Source organism: Parathielavia appendiculata (assembly GCF_033297405.1).
Source record: "Parathielavia appendiculata strain CBS 731.68 unplaced genomic scaffold N657scaffold_1, whole genome shotgun sequence".
Taxonomy (NCBI): Eukaryota; Fungi; Ascomycota; class Sordariomycetes; order Sordariales; family Chaetomiaceae; genus Parathielavia; species Parathielavia appendiculata.
In genome coordinates this window covers 3,710,395-3,733,208 of record NW_026944220.1, presented here as the reverse complement: position 1 = coordinate 3,733,208, position 22,814 = coordinate 3,710,395, and the positions used below count along the sequence as shown (strand labels likewise).

General features: G+C 55.6%; 9 protein-coding genes across 9 annotated transcripts; 5 read left to right on the top strand and 4 right to left on the bottom strand.

Annotated features, from left to right (window-relative positions):
- On the bottom strand, positions 1–1,472 carry N657DRAFT_639968 (uncharacterized protein). The gene is made up of 2 exons (XM_062791875.1): positions 665–1,472; positions 1–598 (listed from the first exon to the last, which is right to left on the bottom strand). Exons 1-2 carry the CDS (start codon positions 1,309–1,311, stop codon positions 82–84), a joined length of 1,164 nt encoding a protein of 387 aa, XP_062653126.1. The 5' UTR covers positions 1,312–1,472; the 3' UTR covers positions 1–81.
- A 1,361-nt stretch (positions 1,473–2,833) lies between these two features.
- On the top strand, positions 2,834–3,925 carry N657DRAFT_70609 (uncharacterized protein). The gene has a single exon (XM_062797383.1). The coding sequence runs from the start codon at positions 3,107–3,109 to the stop codon at positions 3,656–3,658; it is 552 nt and encodes a 183-aa protein (XP_062653125.1). The 5' UTR covers positions 2,834–3,106; the 3' UTR covers positions 3,659–3,925.
- Positions 3,926–4,157: 232 nt separating this feature from the next.
- N657DRAFT_652775 (NAD(P)-binding protein) lies at positions 4,158–6,017 on the top strand (the record flags this gene model as incomplete). The annotated part of the gene is made up of 4 exons (XM_062794333.1): positions 4,158–4,182; positions 5,027–5,282; positions 5,355–5,524; positions 5,596–6,017. The coding sequence occupies 4 exons, from the start codon at positions 4,158–4,160 to the stop codon at positions 6,015–6,017; spliced, it is 873 nt and encodes a 290-aa protein (XP_062653124.1).
- A 3,226-nt stretch (positions 6,018–9,243) lies between these two features.
- N657DRAFT_639964 (uncharacterized protein) lies at positions 9,244–10,223 on the bottom strand. The gene has a single exon (XM_062791874.1). It carries the CDS (start codon positions 10,076–10,078, stop codon positions 9,434–9,436), a length of 645 nt encoding a protein of 214 aa, XP_062653123.1. The 5' UTR covers positions 10,079–10,223; the 3' UTR covers positions 9,244–9,433.
- A 60-nt stretch (positions 10,224–10,283) lies between these two features.
- Positions 10,284–13,283, bottom strand: N657DRAFT_652773 (uncharacterized protein; the record flags this gene model as incomplete). Its single annotated transcript, XM_062794332.1, has 5 exons — positions 10,284–10,671; positions 10,719–10,920; positions 10,967–11,127; positions 11,178–12,397; positions 12,456–13,283. 5 exons carry the CDS (start codon positions 13,281–13,283, stop codon positions 10,284–10,286), a joined length of 2,799 nt encoding a protein of 932 aa, XP_062653122.1.
- Positions 13,284–17,087: 3,804 nt separating this feature from the next.
- N657DRAFT_639959 (DUF1768-domain-containing protein) lies at positions 17,088–17,780 on the top strand. Its single transcript, XM_062791873.1, has one exon. It carries the CDS (start codon positions 17,092–17,094, stop codon positions 17,620–17,622), a length of 531 nt encoding a protein of 176 aa, XP_062653121.1. The 5' UTR covers positions 17,088–17,091; the 3' UTR covers positions 17,623–17,780.
- On the bottom strand, positions 17,653–19,843 carry N657DRAFT_609602 (TIM44 subunit of mitochondria import inner membrane translocase). Its single transcript, XM_062790299.1, has 2 exons — positions 18,805–19,843; positions 17,653–18,751 (listed from the first exon to the last, which is right to left on the bottom strand). Exons 1-2 carry the CDS (start codon positions 19,731–19,733, stop codon positions 18,076–18,078), a joined length of 1,605 nt encoding a protein of 534 aa, XP_062653120.1. The 5' UTR covers positions 19,734–19,843; the 3' UTR covers positions 17,653–18,075.
- A 179-nt stretch (positions 19,844–20,022) lies between these two features.
- Positions 20,023–21,057, top strand: N657DRAFT_639957 (translational machinery component). The gene has a single exon (XM_062791872.1). The coding sequence runs from the start codon at positions 20,085–20,087 to the stop codon at positions 20,751–20,753; it is 669 nt and encodes a 222-aa protein (XP_062653119.1). The 5' UTR covers positions 20,023–20,084; the 3' UTR covers positions 20,754–21,057.
- N657DRAFT_652769 (uncharacterized protein) lies at positions 20,995–22,714 on the top strand (the record flags this gene model as incomplete). Its single annotated transcript, XM_062794331.1, has 2 exons — positions 20,995–21,196; positions 21,267–22,714. The coding sequence occupies 2 exons, from the start codon at positions 20,995–20,997 to the stop codon at positions 22,712–22,714; spliced, it is 1,650 nt and encodes a 549-aa protein (XP_062653118.1).
- Between the last annotated feature and the right edge of the window lie 100 nt (positions 22,715–22,814).

Genomic DNA, 22,814 nt, shown 5'->3' with positions numbered 1-22,814 from the left:
GAGGATGATAGTGGACGCGTCGAGGAGACGCGTAAAGTGGGTGGGGTGGTAACAGACTTTTGGAACCCCACTGTACCTTCGTTAGAGCTCCTGCTTCTCAGAGTACTTGTTCTCTGCTCTCCTTGGGTCTGCTTCGGGAACATATCCCTCCAGATCCATCCACTCGGCCACAAACGAAGTCATGATCCTCGCCCAGTCCCGGATGGTTGGCACGTCGAGATGATCCCCATCGTCGTCCATAGTATGCCAAACCGCCGGGAACGGCGTGGGTATGATGTGCAGAATGTCAACGCCCCTCTGCATAAACGGGACATGATCGTCCTGCACAAAACCTCTGAAGAACTGCACCCCTTCCTTGTCGCTCTCCGGCAGGAACGGCTTCCTCGGTTTCGTTTCAAGCACGCCCAGCTTCCGCAGTCTTCCCTCGATCTTGGCCACATGCTGATATGCCCAATGCGTGCTGGGAAAATACGACGGAATATTCGGCTCTGCCGCGCCAAGCAAGTCCAGCAGAACAAACAGGCTGATGGCCTCCAGCGGTGTAGAGAAGCTACTTCCCGCCTCGTACCGCGTGCCCTCCCACGCCTCAGCAAGTGCCCTGCCATGTATCAGCTTCCTTTCCGGTCTCCACAATCCAAATCCCATCACAAAAGGGAAAACTCACCTTGATCCGTACAGACTATCCACCTCACTCCACTCCACCCAGGCCTCCTCCCCATCCAGCAACAGAATCTGCACCCCCTTCTCCTCCTCCAGCCCACCACCATCGCTCTCCATCCCCTCCCACCGCCTCGTCAGCGCCTCATCTACCGCCTGCGCAACAAAAAGCAGCAGCGCGCAGGGCACGGCGCTATCTATGGCGCCCACGAACCCCTCGGGCCGGTACAGGCTGTCGTAGTGAGCCGCGAGCGTCAGGCGCGCCACCTCGCCCTCTCCCGCGTCGCTGGCCCACGGCGGGTCGCGCCGTAGGATGAGGTTTTGGAAGGGTACCTGGCGGTCGCCCGTTGCTGGAGTCGTTGACGTGGTGTTGTGCCATAATACTTGCCATGATGGGTGCAGGCGGTTCCGGATGAAGGAGGTAAAGTGATGCTGGACGGCGGCATGGCCTGGTGTGCCTGGCACGCGCGGTTGGAGGATCGGCGCGAGGAGGGTGCTGTGGATGGGGTCGAAGTCGGGGTCTGGGTAGGTGAAGGGCGAGAAAGGGGGCGGTGGAATGAGATGCTGCAGCGACTGGTTGGAGAGCAGGGTGTAGGTGAGCGAGTGCTGGACTTGCCTGGTGAGGAGGAGCAGGGAGGTGAGAAGGGACCTCATTGTCGGGAGGGGGTGCGCGGTGCTAGTCTGCGCAGATGACCGGAGAACATCCTTGAATGACACTAGTCTCCCTGGTGTATACCGTCTTGGAGTTCATTTCATGATGATCTTGGCAAAGTTTGAGGGAGAAGTGTCCAGAAAGTGTCAAGGGTAACGTGTACTCTGCATTGTTTGTTTCTAATATGAAGTGATGGAATTTCGGATAACTGTACCGTGGCTAGCCGTTTACGTACGTAAATGCGTGCAGGGACCCCTCCCCATCATCTCTCGTCCAACCATGGTTTGTTTTCGGCTCGAGTTAAGATAGGGGCAGAAACCCAAGAACAGGAAAATGAAGAGGACTGGGGAATAGCCCAACGCTTGCAGACAACAAGGTGTCTGAAATGGCACTCTGACGATCAGGCACCAATCAAGGTCACGGATACGGACAAGTATCTGCAGGATGCCAGAGTCGGATTTGCACGTAAAAGTTCCCAGTGTAACCTCTCCTGAGTTCCTCAAGGACCAGCCCCTCCAGTCAGAGAGAAAATAGTATACTTGGTGTCTGTCCAGCTCTATTGACGTTCTTAGGTCTCCTATGTTGTTGTGCCTCAAGCCGTAGAGAGCGGAAACCGAAGATAGGATGGAAACAAAACGGAAAGGAAACTGAACAGAACTGTTTCTGTTGTGGCCTTGTAAACACTGTGCAATCACTATCACAGCACTCGACTATTTCACTGCTGAGATTCTTTTGAAACCCCAAACTTCCATTTTTGTCGTCCTCTTTTTTGAACGAGCAGATCCGGTCACAACAGCCTTCTGGCCCGCCGGAGAACCTGCAACGAGCACTCCCCAGCTACTCAAACTCTTCTTCTTAGCACCATTCAAATCTGGTCACTTGTTGTGTTTCTGACTCCTGGCAACCCACAAGAAGCGATTTTGTCACCAACCGGTTTATGCCCAATGACCAGTTCGTTCTTCTCAAAACCCCACCACCACCCTGCAGTCATTGCTGACAACCAGTCTACCTAAAGAGCACATCAAGAGAGAGAAAAGAGTTTTGAGGACGGCCGGATTTGGTCCAAACCAGACCACCAACTTCCTGCCAGATCCTTCAACTGGCTTCATGCTCGAGCCTTGGCACTGGTCATCAGTCATCGTCGCAGCAGCTCATCACGAACACGGCACTCAAGCTCCCCGTCCAAGCGGAGGGGTAACTCTCATTCTACGAAATCTACTCGGCTTCCATCACCTTCATTCATCTTATTAAATCATTACCTTTAGCTGTAACGAAAGTCCTCTCGCTGCCAACATCTCGTCTGACAGAAACTTCCTCTACGAAGTCGACTCTCCTGGCCTGCCCTCAAGATGGCGGAGCGCAAACGATTTCGGCAGCCGAAAGCCGAGGTGACCAACGAGAAACCAACTGCAAACCTATCGTCTCAAAGTCTCAAAGCTCTTCGAGCAGAATGAGCGATTTGGCACTCCAGCTGTCCGACGCCCTGACCAGAACGTCCCGTGAGCTTCGACAAGCCCAACAGTCAATGACTCGACTGTCCGACATGGTGGCACGCGGTGGCGAAGAATCAGCAACTCGAGACTAGCTCTTCGAGGTAGTAGGGCAGTTGAAGCGACAGCGGGGTTCCCTCACACCTTTCCCGGTTGTGCATTACCAAGCAGACGAGAAGGGCGCGGCCCGTGAGAGTGAGAATTGGGAGTCAATGTTGCAGTTATCTCTGGCCCGGATGACCTGTAGCGCTATTTGAAAGAGGACATTCCCGGGCATAAAAATGAGGCCAATCGCGAGCAGTGGGAGATGGATCGACGAGACATTGTCGAGCTGATGGTGGCATCAATTCGAGGTACTCACGTACTCGAACGCATTCGGTGTCTTGGTTGGTCCCCCAAGCACATCGGCCCAAGGTTGACCTATCAGGTGATCCTCGACACCTTGGGTAACGAATTCCGCGCCCGGTCTATACAGTTGGTCTGGGAATTCCACAGCTTGGAGACCAATAAGGATGCGCGTTACGCCAAAGCCTACCTCCAGAAGTTTGACTCCATCTACAAGCATAGCCCGAGGTTCGGTTCTTCTTACGACGCCAGAATGTCATACTTCTCGCGAGGCATTCGCACCTACTACCCCAGGTGGTACGATCGCCACGTCCGCAAGGTTGCAGACCAGCCGTTCCGTTGGGCTCTTTTCTTCCGGGACGTCGCATGGGAGGCCATCATGGGCAGATTTCGTTATTATCCAACTGAAATTGCGAGAGATGGAGGCCTCAGTATTCGAGATATACGACGAAGTCGACAGGGAGTGGGAACATCCTGCACCAGAAGGTCCACTCCATACCGTGCTCGGCCCTGAGGTTGGGAAAGATTGCTTGTTGAACGGAAAGAGGATCGCTGATATCTGAGAGTCGGTGGCTGAGGACGACGACAAGGAAGAGACATAGGCACTAAGCCACAAGTCAAAAAGGTATTTGTTGCTGATAATCTAGATATTTCATCGGTCCTCACTAACTCAACACACCTCAGTCAACCACGGCCTCCGACGACAGCCATGGCCGTCAACCCACCAACCAACGCAACTCATCTGAGCTGGAGGAGGAGCAATACCTGACTATCACAGAGGAATCTTACAGCAACAAGCATTGGCCCTTGAGCCGGGGGAAGAGGAATGTGAGGAACAGATTTTGTGTCTTTGCGGGTATGTATTTCAAGAACCTGGCTTGGAATTTGGCGGTCAGCATCGGCAGGTGGAATTGTCGGTTTACTTGCACACTCTCCAAGGAGACTCGGCATATGTTCTCTCCTTGCTCTTGGCTACTAGCCCATAAGTACCATAGGTACACTCGAGTCCCCCGATGTCCTCTTTGTTGCTCATGGATCGTGTCGGACCCAAGCTGTATGTTTGGCGGTTCATCAGATCACCCTCGGAATGAGAAGGCTAAATGACGAGCAGATGTTCGGTTGATCATATAGTGAGATGGCACCGAGCTAGTTGTGCTCCGTACCTCATCGGAGTTCATTAGCTATCAACGGCGTCGAGGCATTTGGGGGGGTGTCCATCGGCGATAGCATGAGGTGGACTTGGGTGCTAACGCCGGTGGACCTTCTCAACAGAGAAGCACAGGCCACCATCGGGGATAACACTTAGCCGTCTACGGAGGTACTGCAAGTGCAGGTACGTCCGGAGTTAAGAACCTTAGCAAGGGAAGAAGTCCGCTGTTTGTGACACCAGTACACTTTCTTCGCGAATTCTAACAGGCTCTCTTTTTCCCGCTAAGGGGGATATCCCCAGATAGGTCGTGTTTTCTCGGTTCTCCAGAATTCAATTATCACCGCTGCATGCGAAAGCACCTTTGATCAAGTGTTCTTGGCTGCAACTCTGCATGTCGGCGACAGCATCACGGACCTCGACCTCGGATTTAATCGCACTTATGATTCACTGGCATTCGCCAAGGACAACCATGATGCGACAGCCAAGTCCGACATCACCAACGATGATGGGTATAAAGACGCTGGGCACGACCTGGTACTCATGTTCGAGCATCATCTTCAAAACCCAGCATCCACAACACTAATACAACAGAACTCGACCACCTTACCTATCATCACTTCCCATCGACCAAACACACTGTCCTCCATAATTTCATATTATACTACCTTACCGTAGCATTCTCACCGCTCATCATGTCAACCACAGCTACCACCCCTGTGTTCCTCATCACAGGCGCCTCCTCAGGCTTCGGCGAAGCCATCGCCTACGAAGCGCTCTCGCGCGGCCACCAAGTCATTGCCACAGCGCGCAGCGCATCCAAGCTGGGCAAAATTAAGGGCGCCGGTGCCGCCGTGCTCGACCTGGACGTGACTAGCGACGAGGAGAAGCTGGCGGCCGTCTTCAAGGAGGCTAACGCCATCTACGGCCGGATTACCCATGTCGTCAACTGCGCGGGGTATCTATTGGAGGGCGCTGTTGAAGAGGCTAGGTGAGTATCCTCCTTCCTTTCGCGGAAGACCAATTCCAAAATGTGTTTTGAGACTGACAGTAAGGGGAACAGCAATAAAGAGGTCTTTGACACATTCAACACCAACGTTTTTGGCACGGCCAACGTTGCGAGGGCAGCGGCGCCCTACCTCCGCGAGGCGGCCAAAGTGCCAGGGGGACAGGCGGCGCTGGCGACGTTTGGCAGCCTCGGGAGTTGGGAGTCGGGCCCGGCCGCGGCTTATTGTAAGTTATCCGCCTACCCACTACATACCTCTTCTCATCCTCGAAGACCATGTTGCTGACCCTCTCGACAGACTGCAGCACCAAGTTCGCCGTGAGCGGGCTGACTGAGGGCCTGGCGGAGGAGCTGCGGCCGTTTGGGATTACCGTGTGCTGCTTCGAGCCCGGGTACACGCGCACCGGGTTCTTGGCGTCCGGGGCCGGCGGAGACCACCGGATCAAGACGGCGCGGCAGATCGAGTTGTACCACAACACCGGAGCGGAAGAGATGCGCAAGGCCATGGACGCCTACAACGGGAACCAGCCCGGCGATGTGGTCAAGTGCGCGAAGGTCATTGTCGACGTGTTGACCAAGGAGGGCGTGGCCAAGGGGAGGGAAATTCCCGTGAGGCTGCCGCTGGGGTCGGACTGTCTCGGGGTGGTGAGGCATAAGTGCGAGAGCGCGCTAAAGCTGGTGAAGGAATGGGAGGAGGTCATCTCCTCGACCATGCATTAGATGCATTAGCATGAGGGATGCTGACGTCGAGTGATTGGACAGCGGATGGACGGAAGATCAAGTGATAGAAATAGACCCATTTTGACCCCTCATCAGAACCCCTGTGTCTTTGGGCTAAGCTTTGCACTATCTGGCTATCTCACTGCAGCTGCGGGCATGGGTCTTATCCAGACCCCATTTGGACGGTTGCTCAATTCGGTTCCGTTAGGTTCCAGGTTCATTGTTTCCAGAGGAAAAAGAAAGGGAGTTCTCAATGGTTGACGCTAGTTAGCTGCCTTTGAAAACCAAACCAGCATATCACTATGACGAAAATGAAGGGTGTTGGAGCGAGATGCCGAAGTCCGGGAGGGCCGAGGCCTGGCAATCCAGGACGTCAGCCCCACGCATGTCGCTGGAAGCGCGCAATCTTGTGAAGGCGGTGCATCGGCGTAGGATCGTCATTCCACACCAGATGAGATTGAAATACGCACCTTATGCTGATGCGTTTCCGCGGGCACATGTCCTTTCCTGATCGCTTCGTATCTACGAATTTCAAAGGGAAGGAAGCACTGAACCCTTCAGATACGATCGACTCGAGCCGTGGGCCCACCATGGAACAGCCAGCGACGTCATTTGCTACCCCACCGTCACCAGAAAGGCCGACACAGAAAGAGCGCCCTTCTTCCAAAGGTTCCATCGACTCGGCACTTTCGTCGCGAAGTCACCAAGTGTATCTGGACTCGCTTGTAGTCCCGACAAAAGATCAATTTGATCACATTGCCGATGTCCAGTCCGAGCGGGAAGCCGAACAGAAACGCCTCCAGCGCGAAAAGCAGCGGCAGAGCATCGACGGTGCCCTCCAACCCGCATCCCCGCCGACGTCGCCGCAACACAATAAGCCTCGCCATGGGCACTTCTTTAGCAGGCTAGGCGCCGGCCACCACATAGCAGACACCGAGGACCGCCGGCGCGCCAAGGCCGCAACTGTTATCCAGCGCACCTACCGCGGCTACCGTGTCCGGCGCGAGATGAAGGGCCTGGGTATCGACGCATCAACCCGCTGGATACATGCCGTTCGGGAGGCGCAATGGAGAGAGATGACCAAACCTCGCGCTCGCGCTGCCTTTCCCCATGACTGCCTACCGTCGCCCGGCCTGCCCGGTACCCGTCCATCTCTCGCACGACAGAATTGGAAGAAGGTGTCCACCATTGCTCGTCACGCTGGAGGGGACCTAGACGCCGACGATACCGACTCAAGCAGCAGTAGCTCGTCGTTATCCTCCATTTCCGTTTCCGACTTGAGCGACCACAAAAAGTCCGAAGAGAAGAAGAAGCGCAAGGAGGAGGCCAAGGCGCGTCGCAAACAAGAGGCCAGAATGATGGGCCTTCAATATTTTCTCGAGATGGTCGACCTCAAGCACCGTTACGGCGCTAACTTGCTTGTATACCACGAGGTTTGGAAAAGCGCCGACACCAAGGAGAACTTCTTTTACTGGCTCGATTACGGCGAGGGCAAGAACATCGACCTTGACGCTTGCCCGCGAGAACGCCTCGATCGCGAGCAGGTGCGCTACCTTTCGCGCGAAGAGCGCCAGTACTACCTCGTCAAGGTCGACGACGAAGGCCGCCTCTGCTGGGCCAAAAACGGGGCGCGCATCGACACCTCGTCGAAGTACAAGGACTCCATCCAAGGCATAGTGCCCAGCGACGACCCGACCCCAGCTTACTCACCCTCTTCCGAAAACCAAACGAACTTCCTAAGCGACACAACCACCTTCTCACATTCCTCCCGATCCTCCTCATCATCCTCCGCATCCTCCATCGCCTCGGCCGACGCAGCGCGCTACACCTCCACTGCCCCAGCCACCCCGGCCAAGAAGCTCTCTCACCACCTCTCGGGGACCACCATCGTCAACAAACTCCTCCGCAAAACAGTCCGCAAAAACACCTGGATCTTCGTCGCCGACACCTCGTTCCGACTCTACGTAGGCATCAAGAACAGTGGTGCGTTCCAGCATTCGTCCTTCCTACAGGGCAGCCGCATCTCGGCCGCGGGGCTGATCCGCATCCGCGACGGCAGGTTGACAAGTTTGTCCCCCCTCTCAGGCCACTACCGACCGCCAGCTTCCAATTTCAAGGCCTTCCTGAAGTCCCTCAGGGAGGCCGGCGTCGACATGAGCCGCGTGAGCGTCAGCAAGAGCTATGCCGTGTTGGTCGGGCTCGAAATTTACGTCAAGGCGAGGAAGAAGGCCGGGGATGTGATGGACAGGGTCACAGGGCACGGAAAGAAGAAGAAAAAGAAGGGGGAGCTAGTCGTGCCGAAGCCGGCGGGCGCGAAGCAACGTGCAGTGGGGGGGGAGCGTGAGAACAGAGTGGACGGAGTCGCGGAGAAACAGGCAGGCGCATCAACGGAGGATCCAGAGCACAACTACGGGCAGCACAAAGAAGAAGAGATGCGTCAAGAAAATAAGCTCGTCGTCAAGGTACTTGGGGGTACTGGTATTACGGAGCCAAAGGGCCAGAAGGGGGGCGGGGACGCCGAGGAGGGAGGCGCCACCGCTCTCAGTCCCGTGATCAACCAACAGTAGACATGATGATCCGAAGAATTGGAGTTGGATGATGCCATTTGATATCGTATTCGGGGTTACATCCGGAGGCGAAGGGCCAGGATTCAGGGATTTGGATTGTTGTACATTCAATTGCGTTAAATGGTTTAAGTATGTGACGGCTTAATGATATACCTTAAAGGCGGCTGCGACGGCCGGCGGTAAATAGAATACCTTGAGCTTCAGACAAACGGTCCACTCCTCACATCGCTCCATCCGTCCATATACTCTGTACCAAAGCTCCATAGTCGTCGCGCGGAGATAAAATGCTGCCTTTGCTGCCTTGACCGAAATCCATCATCCAACTGTCACATCACAGAAACTGACCGACTCTCACCGCTCCTCATCCAGAACTGGGAAAGAACAAAGGGAACCACAGATGTCACGAGCACAGCAAAAGCAAACATTCAAACAGCCTCAATGAATCCTCCTCAGCCAGGGGAGCCATATGTACATACCAATCCCCAGGCATTTTGTGTTCCTCCAACGTCGTGTAACCTAAGCCAACTCTAAGCTTATCTATTTTCCTCTGTTTTAACCCATCGCCGCTTTTGCAACTGTGGCTTGGCACGTCTAACCTGAGGTGTTTCACCCACTCAACCCGACGGCTTTCTATCAAGACTCCAAACTCAGCCCACTGCTAAGCTAAACCCACCTACACCTACAAATCATCCCCAGCCTCCCTCCCGATGTTCCATAAAAATCATAAGAATAGTTTAGCCAAACACTTAGTCGTTTGCGACAACAAGCAATTCCTGACCGGGGTAAAGAGAAAAAGACGAAGATGGGAAAGATAAGCGCCAGAAAAAGCCCATGTCATAACCCATAACCTCAGCCCCCCGAAGACGACCCCTCTTCCTCTCCCTCACCAGACAAGTCATCATGATACCGCACCGTTCCCCCCAAAACGCCCGGCTCGCTCTTGGATTGCACCCGTCTAGAATACCGGGGATACCTCGGCCCCTCCCCTGCATCCTCAACCTCGTCCTCCTCTTCCTTTCGATCACAACCCATAGACTCCTCCGACCCATCATCATCCTCCCTCCCCGACCCGGTCGACCCCGTCGTCCTCCTTGGCACTTCCTTTCCCAACAATGGCACTAATGCTTCCAGCGATGGCATTAATGGCCATCTTCTCACCTCCGCCGACCTCCTGTACACCTTTCGGTCTTGTTCAACCGCCACCCCCTCAGCAGAGTCAACACTACTTTCAGCCACCTCCAATCTCCTCCCCACCGACGGCGCCGGCGCCGGCCGCTGCGGCGACAACCCGGGTTGAGAAAACATGGTCGGGTGCTGCGCAGGATGAAACAAGGTAGCGTAAGAAGCCGGCATCATGACCACCGGCGCAGCAGCAAAGAAGTGGACATGGTGTGGCGGTGGTATATGGGCCAGAGGGAGGACGGGCGTAGGCGGTGGGGCGTTCGGAACGGGTAACGATGGCGTCGTAGGCTGGCTGTCAAAGAAGCCGTCCATGGAACGATGGGGAAGTCTAGTCGGGCTGGTCGCGGCTGCCGTGATGGAGCGCGGGGTGAAGGCCGGCGCGCCCGGGTTCAGCTGCGAGCCCTTTTTGTGAGGTGGTTATGGTTAGAAGGAGGCAGCGGAAGGGATAGAAAACGGTCAGGGTATGTATGTAGTATGTGGATAATAATACATGCATGCCATGACGGGTTTCTATCGCTCATACCTCTTTCTTGTGCGCCGGGGTGGTCGGGTTGCCATTCGTTTTTGCCGAGTCGTCGGAGCCTTCGGCATGCCCGTTGGCTTGCCCATTGGCTTGCCCATTCGCCTGACCGTTTGTCGGAGCTGATTTGACCTTGGCAAGCTCTGAGCTGGTTGCCTCCGCACTCAAGTCATTGACAATATTGGGCCCTTTTCGCCCTTTGGAAGCTGCCTTGTCCTCGCGCGACTCCTTGTCTTCTTTGGGCTTCACAAAGATCTGCTTGGACCAGAGCTCCGCATACTTCCCATCCGCCCGGATAAGGTCATCGTGGCTGCCCTGCTCGACAATCTCTCCTCCGGTGACAACGATGATGCGATCGGCGTTCATAATGGTGGACAAGCGGTGTCTGTGCTTGTTAGCTTGTGCTTTTCCGAGAATCTCAGACCCACTTACGCTACAATGAAAGTCGTGCGGCCTTCGCAAAGCGTTCGCAGAGCCTCCTGGATCTTCTGCTCAGTCTCCGTGTCGACTGCACTGGTCGCCTCGTCGAGAAGAACGATTGAGGGCCTCTTCAGAATCGCGCGTGCAATCGCTACCCTTTGCAGCTCTCCGCCGGAGAGCTTGACGCCCCGTTCGCCAACCTTGGTTTGATAGCCTTCCGCTTGTCAGTTTGATTCTCGCATGGGATCGGGAGTACCCACCGTCAGAAAAGGTCAGGATCTGCTCATGGATGGCGGCAGCTTTACAAGCCTCGTAAACCTCCTCGTCGGTCGCGGTGAGCTTTGCATACCGCACATTGTTCATGATCGTGTCGTCAAACAGGATGGGGGCTTGCGGAACAACACCGATCTGCGCTCGAAGACTAAGGCGTATTAGAAAGGACCTCAATGTGATGATTCGCTACGTCCATACCTGTAAAGATCAACATCTCGGATATCCTGATTGTCAACCCGAATTGAGCCCTTGGTCACGTCGTAGAATCGATCCAAGAGCTTCAGGATGGTAGATTTGCCGGCACCAGTAGCCCCGACAAAGGCAATTGTCATGCCTGGCGTCGCGGTGAAGTTGATGTCCTTGAGGATATCCTTCTTCTTGTCGTACGAAAAACAAACATTCTCGAAGCGGACCTCCCCTCCCGTGAACCGCAGCGGCGGCGCACCCTCTTTGCTGACGATACTCGGCTTGGTCTGCATGATCTCCAAGAGCTGCTCCGCTTGAAGAAGGTCCCTCGAGATGCTCTTACCCAGACCAGCAAAAAAACTGAGAGGAGACACCATCTGGGCCCAGTATGTTAACAGCATAATGAACTGGCCGGGGGTGCCACCTTCATGGGTAATTTGGTATACTGCCAAGAAGGCGCCAGCGAGGAGGCCAGACAAAAGCACGAGGAATTGAAGGGCGTATGCAAGGACATAGCCAAAGTAGACCTTCTGTGTTTTGGCTACGCGATCTTCAACCGCCGTGGAGTAACGGTCTTCCTCGTGTCCTATCTGGTTGAAGCTGGCGACGGTTGACCAGCCTTGGATTCCGGCCTGGCGCACATAGTGTTCCTTGTACCAAGCGCCGACCTCGTTCCTGCGTGCGGACTTGAGTGCAGCGATCATGCGGGTGGCAATGTACATGAAGACGGCGGCGGTAGCAATCGTGATGAAACCCTCGTACGGCCCGAGGGTTGCCGAGAGATATAGAAAGGCGACCACCATGTCGATGAGCATCGGCACAGCGCGAAAGCAGATCGACTCCAGGATATTGGAAATGCTCTGGCCGCACGAGATGGCCATCATGATGTCGGAGGAGCTTTTGGAGTCGTGGAAATCAGACGACAGGTTCAGCACGTGCGAATAGGCGGCCGTGCTAATGGCGCCGAAGGAGTAGAACTCGACGGGGATCCAGAGCCATTGTCGTAACAGCGAGAGCCCTGCCTCGGAGGCGACCAACTTGAGACCTGCAAAGAAGAGAACCTCGTTCCAAGGGTTTCTGTCGTTCCTGCCACTGAGACTGTCCATGATAATGCCCAGCTGGCGCGGGATAAGAAAGTTGATGAAGTTCATGGCAAGCAGACAGAGCCCGACGAGTACGACCCGGACCTGGAGCGCGCGGTTGTTGACAGGCCAAATATAAGGGAAGAAAACCTTGTGAACTATCTGTCAGACAAGTACACAGTTAACACAGGGGTGACTGGAAACATACCATGAAACTCTTGGCATATGTGACCCAGTTCCCCTTCTCCTTCAGCCTCTTCTCCATCGCCTCGCTGGCTTGCCGCTGCCGCCTCTCATAGGGGTTCTCGTCGTCGTCCGTGTCCGAGGACTGGTTGCTGTCGGTCGAAGAATCCGAAGTGGTTCCATAGCCGTTCTGCTGGGCTCCGTCGCTCCGAGCATCCGAGTCGGAGTCATGATTGGCATGAACATTCGATTTGAGCAGACTCTGCCGTTCGGAATCAGTGCCTTTATCTTGTCGGGCGCTGCGGTTCCCTTCGAAGAAGAACCCCAAGGCCAGTATGACCGCGAGATATCTGGCAGCGGCGGCAGAGATATCGAAGAAGCCTATGAAGTCAATAGGTCCTGGGGGCCGGACCATCAGAGCGACGGTAGCAAGGACCGGCTCGAAGACGAGAGCAAGGCCGAAGCAACCCATATATGGATACCACACCGGGTTGGTGGCTTCCGAGAGGCCAGCAAAGACAACGCCGAATACCAGGGCGCATGACATGAGACCAATAACGGTATCCTGGTCGGCGAATGGGAAGATGTGCCGGATTGCGCCCTGAGTGCCCAGGGCGAGTAGCTGGGCGAAGTAAGTGAGGATGATGAAGGCGAGGGACCATGTGATGGCCCGCCGGCGGGGGTGAGCTTGTTCCGAGGAGATGGTTTGCAGAGTGCAGACAGCAACGGTGGATGTGGCCATGTAGTAGGCGAAGATGATAGTCGGATAAGCATAATGGAGGCTCATCAAGACTTGGCGAAGGGGCAGACCGGCGGAAGGGTCTGCGCTAACTGTGTCGTACGGGTCTGGCATGATGAAAATCGGCGCGGTGTCGATGTCGAGAAGGCCACCGTCAGTAGGAGCTGGAGCTGGGATCGAGGATCGCGCCGAATTCTATTCAGAGCTCGGGGACGCTCTTCGCCCTCTTTCTCGCAAAGTGATGCAATGGTGGGAGCAGTGGTGGTTAATGATCGTCAACTCTCGGGATCCTAGCTGGGCAAGCCGAAAGAAAGTTTGGAGTCGCCGGGATGCAACTTGTGCTGTGTTGGGAGTGCCAATGGAAAGTTGGTGGAGGTTTCTGAGATGTGAGACACTGCAGATAGACGCCTTTCTCTCCCACGTTACTCGCCTCCAGAGGTGCCAAGTAATCACCAGCAGCAGCCGGAGTGCTCCTTCCAAGTTGCTGGTTGGAGTCGGTGCAAGAGGAATCTGGAAAGAGCAACGGTCTGATAGCGGCGGAACTAGTCCCTGTAGGCAGCCAGGGCAGCAGAGCCAGTTTCGCACGTTCAAGCCGTGTTTGTGATTCCTCTCTCGCCTTCCCCCAAGAAACTAGGCAGATCCGTTCAGGCACACCTCATTGGCACGAGGCACCGATCGAGGGGATTCAGAAACCACCTTGAAACCCCGAAGGCCCTCCTCCCAGGATCTTCCAGTTACCAGGTAACCACCGTGTCTTCGTGTCTTCAGACAGCGGATGTAAGGTTGTGTGAGCCTGAGCCTTCGTTCTGGCTGGGAGTCTCTCAGAGATTCTTTCACGAGGCTGCCAGTGCCCCACAAACTGCCTGTTGTGGTCGTCACTGAGCTCTCACAACCAGAGACTTTCTGCTTAACCTGCCACAGTGGCCTTTGTATGCGAGATGTCAGCAGTCATAGCGTCGGATAAGGATTCTGGTAAGACCTAACCTAATGCTCCGTCGAATTTGGAAACAACACGATAGCAGAGACCCCAGAAAACTGGAAGCCTAGAAGCAGAAAGCGAAATATAGATGGCGTCCTAGGACTGAGGAACCATGATATGGATTGGGACACTCTTCAAATGGCTTTGTCGTGGGAGGATGCAGGCAAGGCTAGGCGTGAGGCTGATCAAAGCTGATGCACCCAACTTGTTGGTTGGTAGCCTCCCATCCGAGTGGCCTGAGAATTGGTCTTAAGGAGCAAGGTGCAAGAGAGTAACTACCCGACCAACAAAGTCAACTGCCTGTGTGAAATGGTCTCAGGATGGTGGTGGTGAGTGGCACAGGTTTCACACTGCCTTCACACTGCCACGCTGCTGTCCCATACAGCCGGGTTCGTCAAGCACCACAACACGACCAATGCGGCCCAGCAGCTAACGTTTGGGTCAGCACGGGAGAGGGACACGGTATGTTCGTTGGTCAGTGGTGGTGTGCTGACTGATTATGCTGTCAATGGCAACGTCGGGCCTACTTAAAGACGTGGTTTTCAGCCGTCCAACGTGGAACTCGTGGAAGAATCTTTACATCTCGTGATCCATTGTTCGCTGGCCGAGTGGAAGAGACGGTGAGGACTAGCCGCCAAAAGGCGTTAGGAATGGCGTCGCTCGCGTCGGTAGTGCAGGGGTGAGGTCCCTTGCAAAGGTGCCGCCATTGTCTTGCCAAGAAAGGAAACTACTTGGTTTGCATGCCCTTGTCATCATGTGGGTTGATTCACACACATGAATGTAGGAGGAGTGAAGATGCATGGTGAAGCCGATTTTGGATTCAACATTGGCGGTGAGAAGGGATCCTTTGCTGCACCATACCGGGGCCGGCATTTTTTCCTGAACTCCCCAGTTACGGACTTTCCATTGCCCCCCCAAAATAATCCAGACTTTCAAGCAGGATGCCTAAGGTGGCGTATACTACAAGTACCTATCTCCTGAGAACCTTGGTTTCTGATTTGTTTCCATAGCGGCGGGCAGGTGCCTGCCTGCATTGGGAAGTCACCATCTAAGTCGCTGCATGAGACCGCTGGCAATACGGGATTGGCGAAGTGTGTGCAACCCCACAGAGTAAGACGCAGAGTCGGGTTCGGCTGGCTGAAGGGACATGAGAGCATCGAGAGGTAGAGACGGGCTGCTGGCTTGTGCGTCCTCTGCTCTGCAACATACTATGCTATATCTCGTGCAGGTATTTCCACAGAGTAGGTGAGATGGTGTCCAGCCCAGGTGCCCATCAATCGTGAGCGGAATGTTGGAATGGAAGGTCAGCTTTGAGGCCGCGGGAGTTCCCGTCCAGAAGAAGCCCGCCATGCAGGGGAGCAAGCATGGACCGGCTGCTATAATCAAGCGGCGATCATGCCGGCGGCCCTCCTGCAGTTGATCTATGCAATGCATCCCGCCGCATTCACACCTGATTGTCCCTGACGATGACGCTTGTTGGCAACTTGGATCGGTCCTTCGAAAGCCGATGTGAGTCTCCGGACCCGGCCAGCCCTTGCTGGTATCGGCTCCGATCTCCTCCGGAGGTTAGGTTCTGTTGATGGAACAGGTTCACCGGCGCCTTGGAGATAACTATCGTGGTTACAAGGCTCAGATCGCGAAAAACTGCCGGAAGAAATGCAGAACTGGTAGTGCCGTACGCAGCCTCAAATGTGTGTGCTCCTCCCAATAGGTGGCTGGTGCCGACTTCGCACCTATGTATGCCGGGAAACTTGCAGCTGCATGCCAGCTATCTCAGGGGTCTGAAGAGGTGGCTAAAAGCATGTTGCCGGCGCTTTTGAAAGGCGGGCAGCTGCTGTCCCTGTCTCGTCTTCCAAATTCATGAGTGCCAAGCATGGTGACTGCTGAAGTAGCGCCAGGGCCGTATAATGAAGAAGATGCACCATCGGCAATGACAGCTCTGCAGAGTTGCAGGTTTCTTGAGGTTTCAGGTCAGTGGAGGACATCAAACATTGGATCTGAGTCATCTGACTTATGGATATCAGCTCCTGACTCCATCTTGACCCAATTACAGCCCCACTCTTCCGGCTATTCCCTTGCTCTTGAAGATGTCCATCAAATACGGATAGCCTTCACCTTTGACTTCCAAGTTCACACAACATAAGGTACTTGTGCAGATTTCTTATTCTGAGCGTCAATTTCGCAGTGCCTCCAGGCTTTACTCTCCATGTACTCATGATTCTCACTTCTTGTCCTTTCTGCTCTTCATATCACATGCATTTATGCCGCCTCCTGTCTCCGTAGACCACTCGGAGCCTCTCCTCCCACTATACAAGCGTTCAACCGGTTTTGGCAGGCACCACCATTCGTTCAGCAAGCCAACTCATCACCACAGTGCCATACAAGGATGGGAATGGATGCAGAAACTCATTTCTCCTTGGTCCTTGAGTCACCGGCCAGTTCAGGTCAGACCGCAGCCGCTAAGGCTGTGCTCAGCCACAAGGTCAATTGCACTTCACTGTCGACATCATGATGATTTTTATATCCCACCAGTTGTACCTCACTCAGACTTGCTGGGTTTTCTTTCCGCTTAGTCTTTCATGTCCTGCCTGACTTGTATTGTTTACTCTCCCAATGCCGACCAAGCGTTTCAAACCCCAACACCGAGTGACCAAAAGGGTTTTTAAACCCGCCCCCAAGACCACCACCGCCAAACCTCAACCCCAAACCAGGGTCGACAGCCCCAATTCACCAGTCTATTTCTGGCGTGAGACGGAGCCTTCAACGGGCTACCTCTCGCAATGGTACCCGTGCGCCTTCTCGGACGATGCCAACCCATCCATTGTCTACCAAACCGCTGAGCAGTAATCACCCCCACACCCACTTTCCCCTCCGTCCATTTTTCTCTGTCCATACCGAAACAATATATTGATGCTGTGTTCCCCTTATAAACAATAAAGCTACATGATGTACCACAAAGCCATGCTCTTTTCGGACCCGTCCGTGGCCGCTCAGATTCTGTCCTCCTCCCACCCGCGCAAGGTGAGAGCCCTGGGCCGCAAAGTATCCAACTTCGCCGACGTCGTCTGGAACGCCCACCGCGAGGCCATCGTGCGCAGGGGCAACATGCTCAAGTTCACGCGCCCCGTGGACGCCACGCGCGACGGGCGATGGATCGTGCCCCTTGAGGTGGAGCGAAAGGACGGGACCGTAACGGAGGAGCGGAGTCTCCGGGAGCTGCTGCTGGGGACCGGCGAGGAGGAGCTAGTTGAGGCGAGCCCGTTCGATAGAATCTGGGGTATTGGGTACGGTGCGGACAAGGCGAGCAAGGTGCAGAGGGAGAGATGGGGGATGAATTTGCTAGGGAAGGCGTTGATGGCTGTGAGGGCGGAGCTGAGGAAGGAGTTGGCGGAAGGGGAGAGCGGAACGGGGGCTGTGGATGAGAAGAAGACTGACGTAAGTGAAGGGACAAAGGAGGGGAAGGAATCAGGTTGAGTTATTTGAGTTATTTGAGGTTCGAGTTTTCTCGTTGTTCAAGGTTGGTCTCGTATTACCCAGATTGTTCAGGTTGTTGGGCATGTTCGTAGAGGTTATTATTACAGTTCATTCCCGATGCATCACTCTCGGTGGTTGAAGATGCTGTCCACCCACGTCCCTTATTGTACAAAGTATACTTTTCCCTTCGCGCGCCTATCCCCAATGGGCTCCGGCAGAGTGGTGTTCGTGCAAATGCATCAAGGCGCCTGCTTCCCTTGCCTCTATACCGCCAATCCCAAAACTCCTGCAACCTTGGGTGGTAAAATCCCGGATGCCGTATGATACACTTCTGTGACAGTAGAACACAGTGAATGAAGAGGAAGCCAGCAGCTGAAGCTGGGCGCCTGGACGCTTCCCTCTTCCTGGGTGATCGGGCAGCACGCAAAAGGCTGGTCAAAGACACAAGCTGCTTTAGATGTAATCGCGGCCGCTCTTTTGCATCTCTATCAACCGCCATCCCCTTGTCTCGGGGTTGTTGACGTCCTCTGCAATTCGGGTGATGCCAATGGCATAGGTGACCAGCTGGACCTTGTCCTCCATGCCGGCCGCCAGTTCGTTCGTCTTGGCGTTGCGGTAGACGTGGACCTCCTGTGTCCTGCAGGTGACGATAAAGACGGGAATCTCACCGGGGTCGAGCATGCGAGCACGCAGAATGTCCACCCCTCTAATATCAAGGATCTTGCCATCCGACTTAAGGCCAGCTTGCAGGTACTGTTTCGTCAGGGCTTCATAGACGGAGTACTGGGCCTCGGACAGCCACAGCTTCAACGTCTCGACGTCGCCCTTGACGTAGGCATCCAGAACCTCGGGGAGGATGTACTCGCGGAGTTCTTGGAGGAACGGCTCCAGCTTGAATGATGGGTCCATAGTCCGGAGCTTCTTGATGACCATAGCTGTCTCGTTCTCGGCAAAGAAACCGGCAAACTTGTCGGTAATGCTCCGGGCAGTCGAGATCAGGGGGTTTTCTGATTCTTGGTAGACGGTTTTCATGCCGAAAAGGCCTTGAACGAACTTGTTTTGGTCCCTGAAATCCCGCCACGCCTCCTTCCACGCAGCGTCCTTGTGAACTGTGACATTGGTCCCGGCACTACAGGCCCAAGTCAGTAATGTACTAGGCATTCGTTTTGTAGAATCACTCACTTAGGGTTTTCTTCGTAAATCGGGGTGTTTACCCCGTCCTCCTTGTTCATCTTCTCCCGCAATTCCCTCCGCCTCCTGCGCTCTTCTTTGTCGACCCAACCGCCGTACCTGGAGCTGCTCCCGTCATCAATGACCTCCTTGACGTTCTTGTACGCCTCGGTTTCCCGGATCGGTTTGGTGGCCTTGTCCAAGACCTCACCCGTTATATTCGCGCCCTTCCGCACGCCCTTCACAACGGGAGTCTCCCACGTGTACACAGCGCCCTTGGCAATGGCACTAGCAGTGGTCTTGACCGCCTTCGCAGCCGTGGATGAGACAGCGCCCGTGGTAGCTTCGTAGGCTTGGCGGGCCTTTCGGACAGACTCGCTCTCGACAAACTCATTTGCCGAGGAGGCCAGGGCCTTAGTCGACTCATTCCACTCCTTGGACTGCTTGAATTCGGTCTGCATCGTGTCCAGGAACACCTGCCAGGGCGTCTTGTCGCCATGGGGCGGCGGCGGAGGGAGGTCCTCCTTCTTCTCCTTCTCTTTGTCCTCGCTCTTCTCGTCGCCCTTCGCGTCGCCCGCCTTCTCTTCCTTCGGTTCTGATTCCCTCTTTTCTTCGCCGTCTTTTGTTTCTGATTGCGCCTTGGCGTCCTTCTCCTCGGCTGCCTTCTGCCGTGTCTGGGTGGAGACGTGGAATGAGCGGGCGCTGCGCTGTGGTAGCATGTCTAGCCTAAAAGCGCTTGCGCGGATCGTTGAGCGTAGAAACGGCTGTTGTAAGAGTGGTGTAGATGCGCTATATGTCGCGTTTTCGGAGACAGCGTACTGCGATGTCCTGGAGGAGAAGGACCGGTACCGCGAGGATGGTGTGCAGCCGGAACTCCTGAAGCCCGAAGCCCTCAATGGGCCGCCCGGCGACATCTTCCGGATTTGCCGCGCTGAGTTCATGGTTCTGTAATAATCAAATCGCCTTCGGCGAGAGTAATAACAGGCGCGACAGAAGATGGAGAATGGATGAAAGGGAAAGGCGACGGCGTTGGGGTTCGGTTGATAAGGATTTTGCGCGCGATGGCAACTGAGTCCCTGCAATTCTTTTCCATGCCGGCCAGAATCGTTGCCAAGACCCGGCAAATTCCCCCTGCAGCGACCCCAAAAATTCCGATGGGCCGAGCGCTTCAGTTGACTTCACAGCAACGCCGATTCTCGACACTTCGAGAGCGAAGTTCGTCTCGTCCAACCTTCGACGACAGCACCTTCTCCCCGGCTTCAGGTCGCTTTGAGGACCGGTGCCTGGTGGAGATGAGCCGATTCACAATAAGTCGCCTGCTGGCGCCGGAACTGGCCCGGCCGCTCTCCAGAACCGTCTGCCCGACCACCACAGTACCACAATGGACACGACTCCTGTCCCAGTCGCACGCCGCCAAAAACATCTGGACCCCTCCGCAGCCACCAACTCCGCAGCAACGCCCGTCCAGCGGAAGCATTAGCATGGATCGTCTCGCTAAGAGCGTGATGCGGGGCGCTGCGCTGCCGACCGAATCTCTCTCGGCCTCCCTCCCCGAGCAGCTGGAGGTCGAGGAGGAGGAGCAGGGCGAGGAACCCTACCACTTCCACATTTACAGCCACAAGCACAACACGCACATCACGCTCACCAAGCCGAATCGGGACGCCCTCATCTCGCTGTCGTGCGGGAACATAGGATTCAGGAAGTCCGGGCGCAAGCACTACGACTCGGCGTACCAGCTCGGCGCCTACGTGATAAACAAGATGCACCAGAAGGGCCTGGTCAAGAAGATCCACAAGCTCGAGGTGGTCCTGCGCGGGTTTGGGCCCGGCAGAGAAGCCGTTGTCAAGGTGCTCATGGGGAATGAGGGCCAACTGCTGCGGCCCAAGATTACGCGTGTGTCGGATTCGACGAGGCTCAAGTTCGGTGGTACTCGGAGCAAGAGGAAGAGGAGATTGGGCTAAGGGGTTTTCGTCCGCTAAGCGGTATTCTGGGCTTTGGGGAAAAGGAGCGAGCGTGGCTCCAGGGGGTTACAGATCTGAACCGGGCAGTTCAAGTTCCCATGTACATTGTATACTACAAACAAATGTTCCTTTTACTAGACCCGTGGTGCTATATCAGAGGCAGACTCAGCAGAGTACCGAGTTTGTCCCGCCAATATCTCTCAAAGTCTCGACCTGTCATGGCCGTTCCATATTCTTCCGTATGCGAAGCGAAGACCGCTCGGGATTGGAACGCCCGGACCGCTGGTCGGACCCACTAAAATCTCAGAACTCGGGTCCTGTCCCCGTCATTGTTCGGCGGCAGCTCCCCGCCATCCACCATCAACGGCCGGAATCCGCCACCTACATCTCCGGCGCAAGCGATGTAGCAGCCAACAACAATGTTGCCAACAACCTCAGCAACCGTTCCCCAGCCCGCTCTTCCATCCCAGGCAGCATCAATTTCTACACCAGCATTCCCAACCGCACCTCCAGCACCACTCATCCCACTGTCCACTCCCCCTTCCCCCCACTCCATCCTCGGCCTTGATGTGCTTTTCACCAACCCCGTCTTCGCAGGCGGCATTGGCCTAGCGGGTCTAGGCGCGGCCGCCGCCTTTGGCCGACGCGTCCTCATCTCGGGCGCCGCCCTCCTTCGCCGCCAGCTCCTCGTCAACGTCGAGATCAGCAAGCGCGACCCGTCCTACAACTGGGTCCTCGCCTGGCTGGCGCAGCCGCGCGACAACCGCGGCTTTCTCGCGCAGCGCCTAACCCGGCTGCGGAACCTCTCGGTCGTCACGAGCACCAAGTCTGTGAGTCCGCGAGGAATAGCGGAGGAAGCGGGCGGGGAAGGTGGTGGGAAGATTCACGCCGACTTTTGCGTTCAGCCGGGGTTTGGGAGGCATATCGTACGCCATGCGCCGGGGGTGTATATTGCGGTGAACAGGGAGAAGGCCGGGACGGCAACGACGGCGACGGGCGAGCCGCATGAGACACTGACGCTGACGCTGATGTGGATGCACCGCCACGTGCTGGCCGACGTATTTACGCAGGCTCACGCGCTGGCGCAGAGTTTTCAGGAGGGCAAGACGGTCGTATACACGGCCCGGAAGATGGAGTGGGCCGTGCTGGGCAAGCCGCGGTTGAAGAGGCCGCTGGGGAGCGTGATCCTCGACGAGGGGGTGAAAGAGGGGCTGGTGGCGGACGTCAAGGAGTTCCTGAAGGCCCAGCAGTGGTATACCGATCGTGGCGTGCCGTACCGCAGGGGGTATCTGCTCTATGGCCCGCCGGGCACGGGCAAAACCTCATTTATCCAGGCGCTAGCTGGAGAGTTGGATTACAGCGTGGCCATGATCAATTTGAGCGAGGTCGGCATGACGGATGATTTGCTAGCGCAGTTGCTGACGCAGCTACCCGAGAAGAGCATACTTCTGCTGGAAGACGTGGACGCGGCGCTGGTGAACCGCCGACAGAGAGATCCGGACGGGTATAGTGGGCGGACAGTGACGGCCTCAGGGTTGCTCAATGCCTTGGACGGCCTGGCTGCTGGCGAAGACCGGATCGCTTTCCTCACGACGAACCACATCGATAGGCTGGATCCTGCCCTGATTCGGCCGGGGCGGGTCGACATGATGGTACGCATCGGCGAGGCCACGCGGTACCAGGCGGCTCAGATGTGGGATCGGTACTACGGCGATATTGATGAAGACCACTCGGGCCGCGAACGCTTCTTGAAGCGGCTTGACGAGCTGGGCTTGTTTGGTGGCGACGCTCAGAACCCCAACATCCCAAAGAGACACACCTCGACCGCGGCTATTCAGGGCTTGTTCCAGTTCAACAAGGGAGATATGGAGGGTGCCATCAAGATGGCTGACGGCCTGATCCCGCGGACCTTTGAGCCTGAGCAGCCCTCTGCGGAGGGAACCATAAAGGCCCCAGCGTAGCGAACGGGCCGGGTAGTGTACAATATTGTGGGAGTATAGTGTACGGTTGGTCATGTTATAGATCGCTGATACCCCCTATTTACGTTGCAGATGGCTGGTT

Excerpts from the sequence above, each read along its gene's own strand:
- N657DRAFT_639964 (XM_062791874.1), bottom strand. The coding sequence starts at position 10,078 with ATGGACGGCTTCTTTGACAGCCAGCCTACGACGCCATCGTTACCCGTT.
- N657DRAFT_639968 (XM_062791875.1), bottom strand. The coding sequence starts at position 1,311 with ATGAGGTCCCTTCTCACCTCCCTGCTCCTCCTCACCAGGCAAGTCCAG. Across the intron at positions 599-664 it reads GATAGTCTGTACGGATCAAG|GGCACTTGCTGAGGCGTGGG; the intron begins GTGAGTTTTCCC and ends GATACATGGCAG.
- N657DRAFT_639957 (XM_062791872.1), top strand. The coding sequence starts at position 20,085 with ATGAGCCGATTCACAATAAGTCGCCTGCTGGCGCCGGAACTGGCCCGG.
- N657DRAFT_639959 (XM_062791873.1), top strand. The coding sequence starts at position 17,092 with ATGATGTACCACAAAGCCATGCTCTTTTCGGACCCGTCCGTGGCCGCT.
- N657DRAFT_70609 (XM_062797383.1), top strand. The coding sequence starts at position 3,107 with ATGGATCGACGAGACATTGTCGAGCTGATGGTGGCATCAATTCGAGGT.
- N657DRAFT_609602 (XM_062790299.1), bottom strand. The coding sequence starts at position 19,733 with ATGAACTCAGCGCGGCAAATCCGGAAGATGTCGCCGGGCGGCCCATTG. Across the intron at positions 18,752-18,804 it reads ATTTACGAAGAAAACCCTAA|TGCCGGGACCAATGTCACAG; the intron begins GTGAGTGATTCT and ends TTGGGCCTGTAG.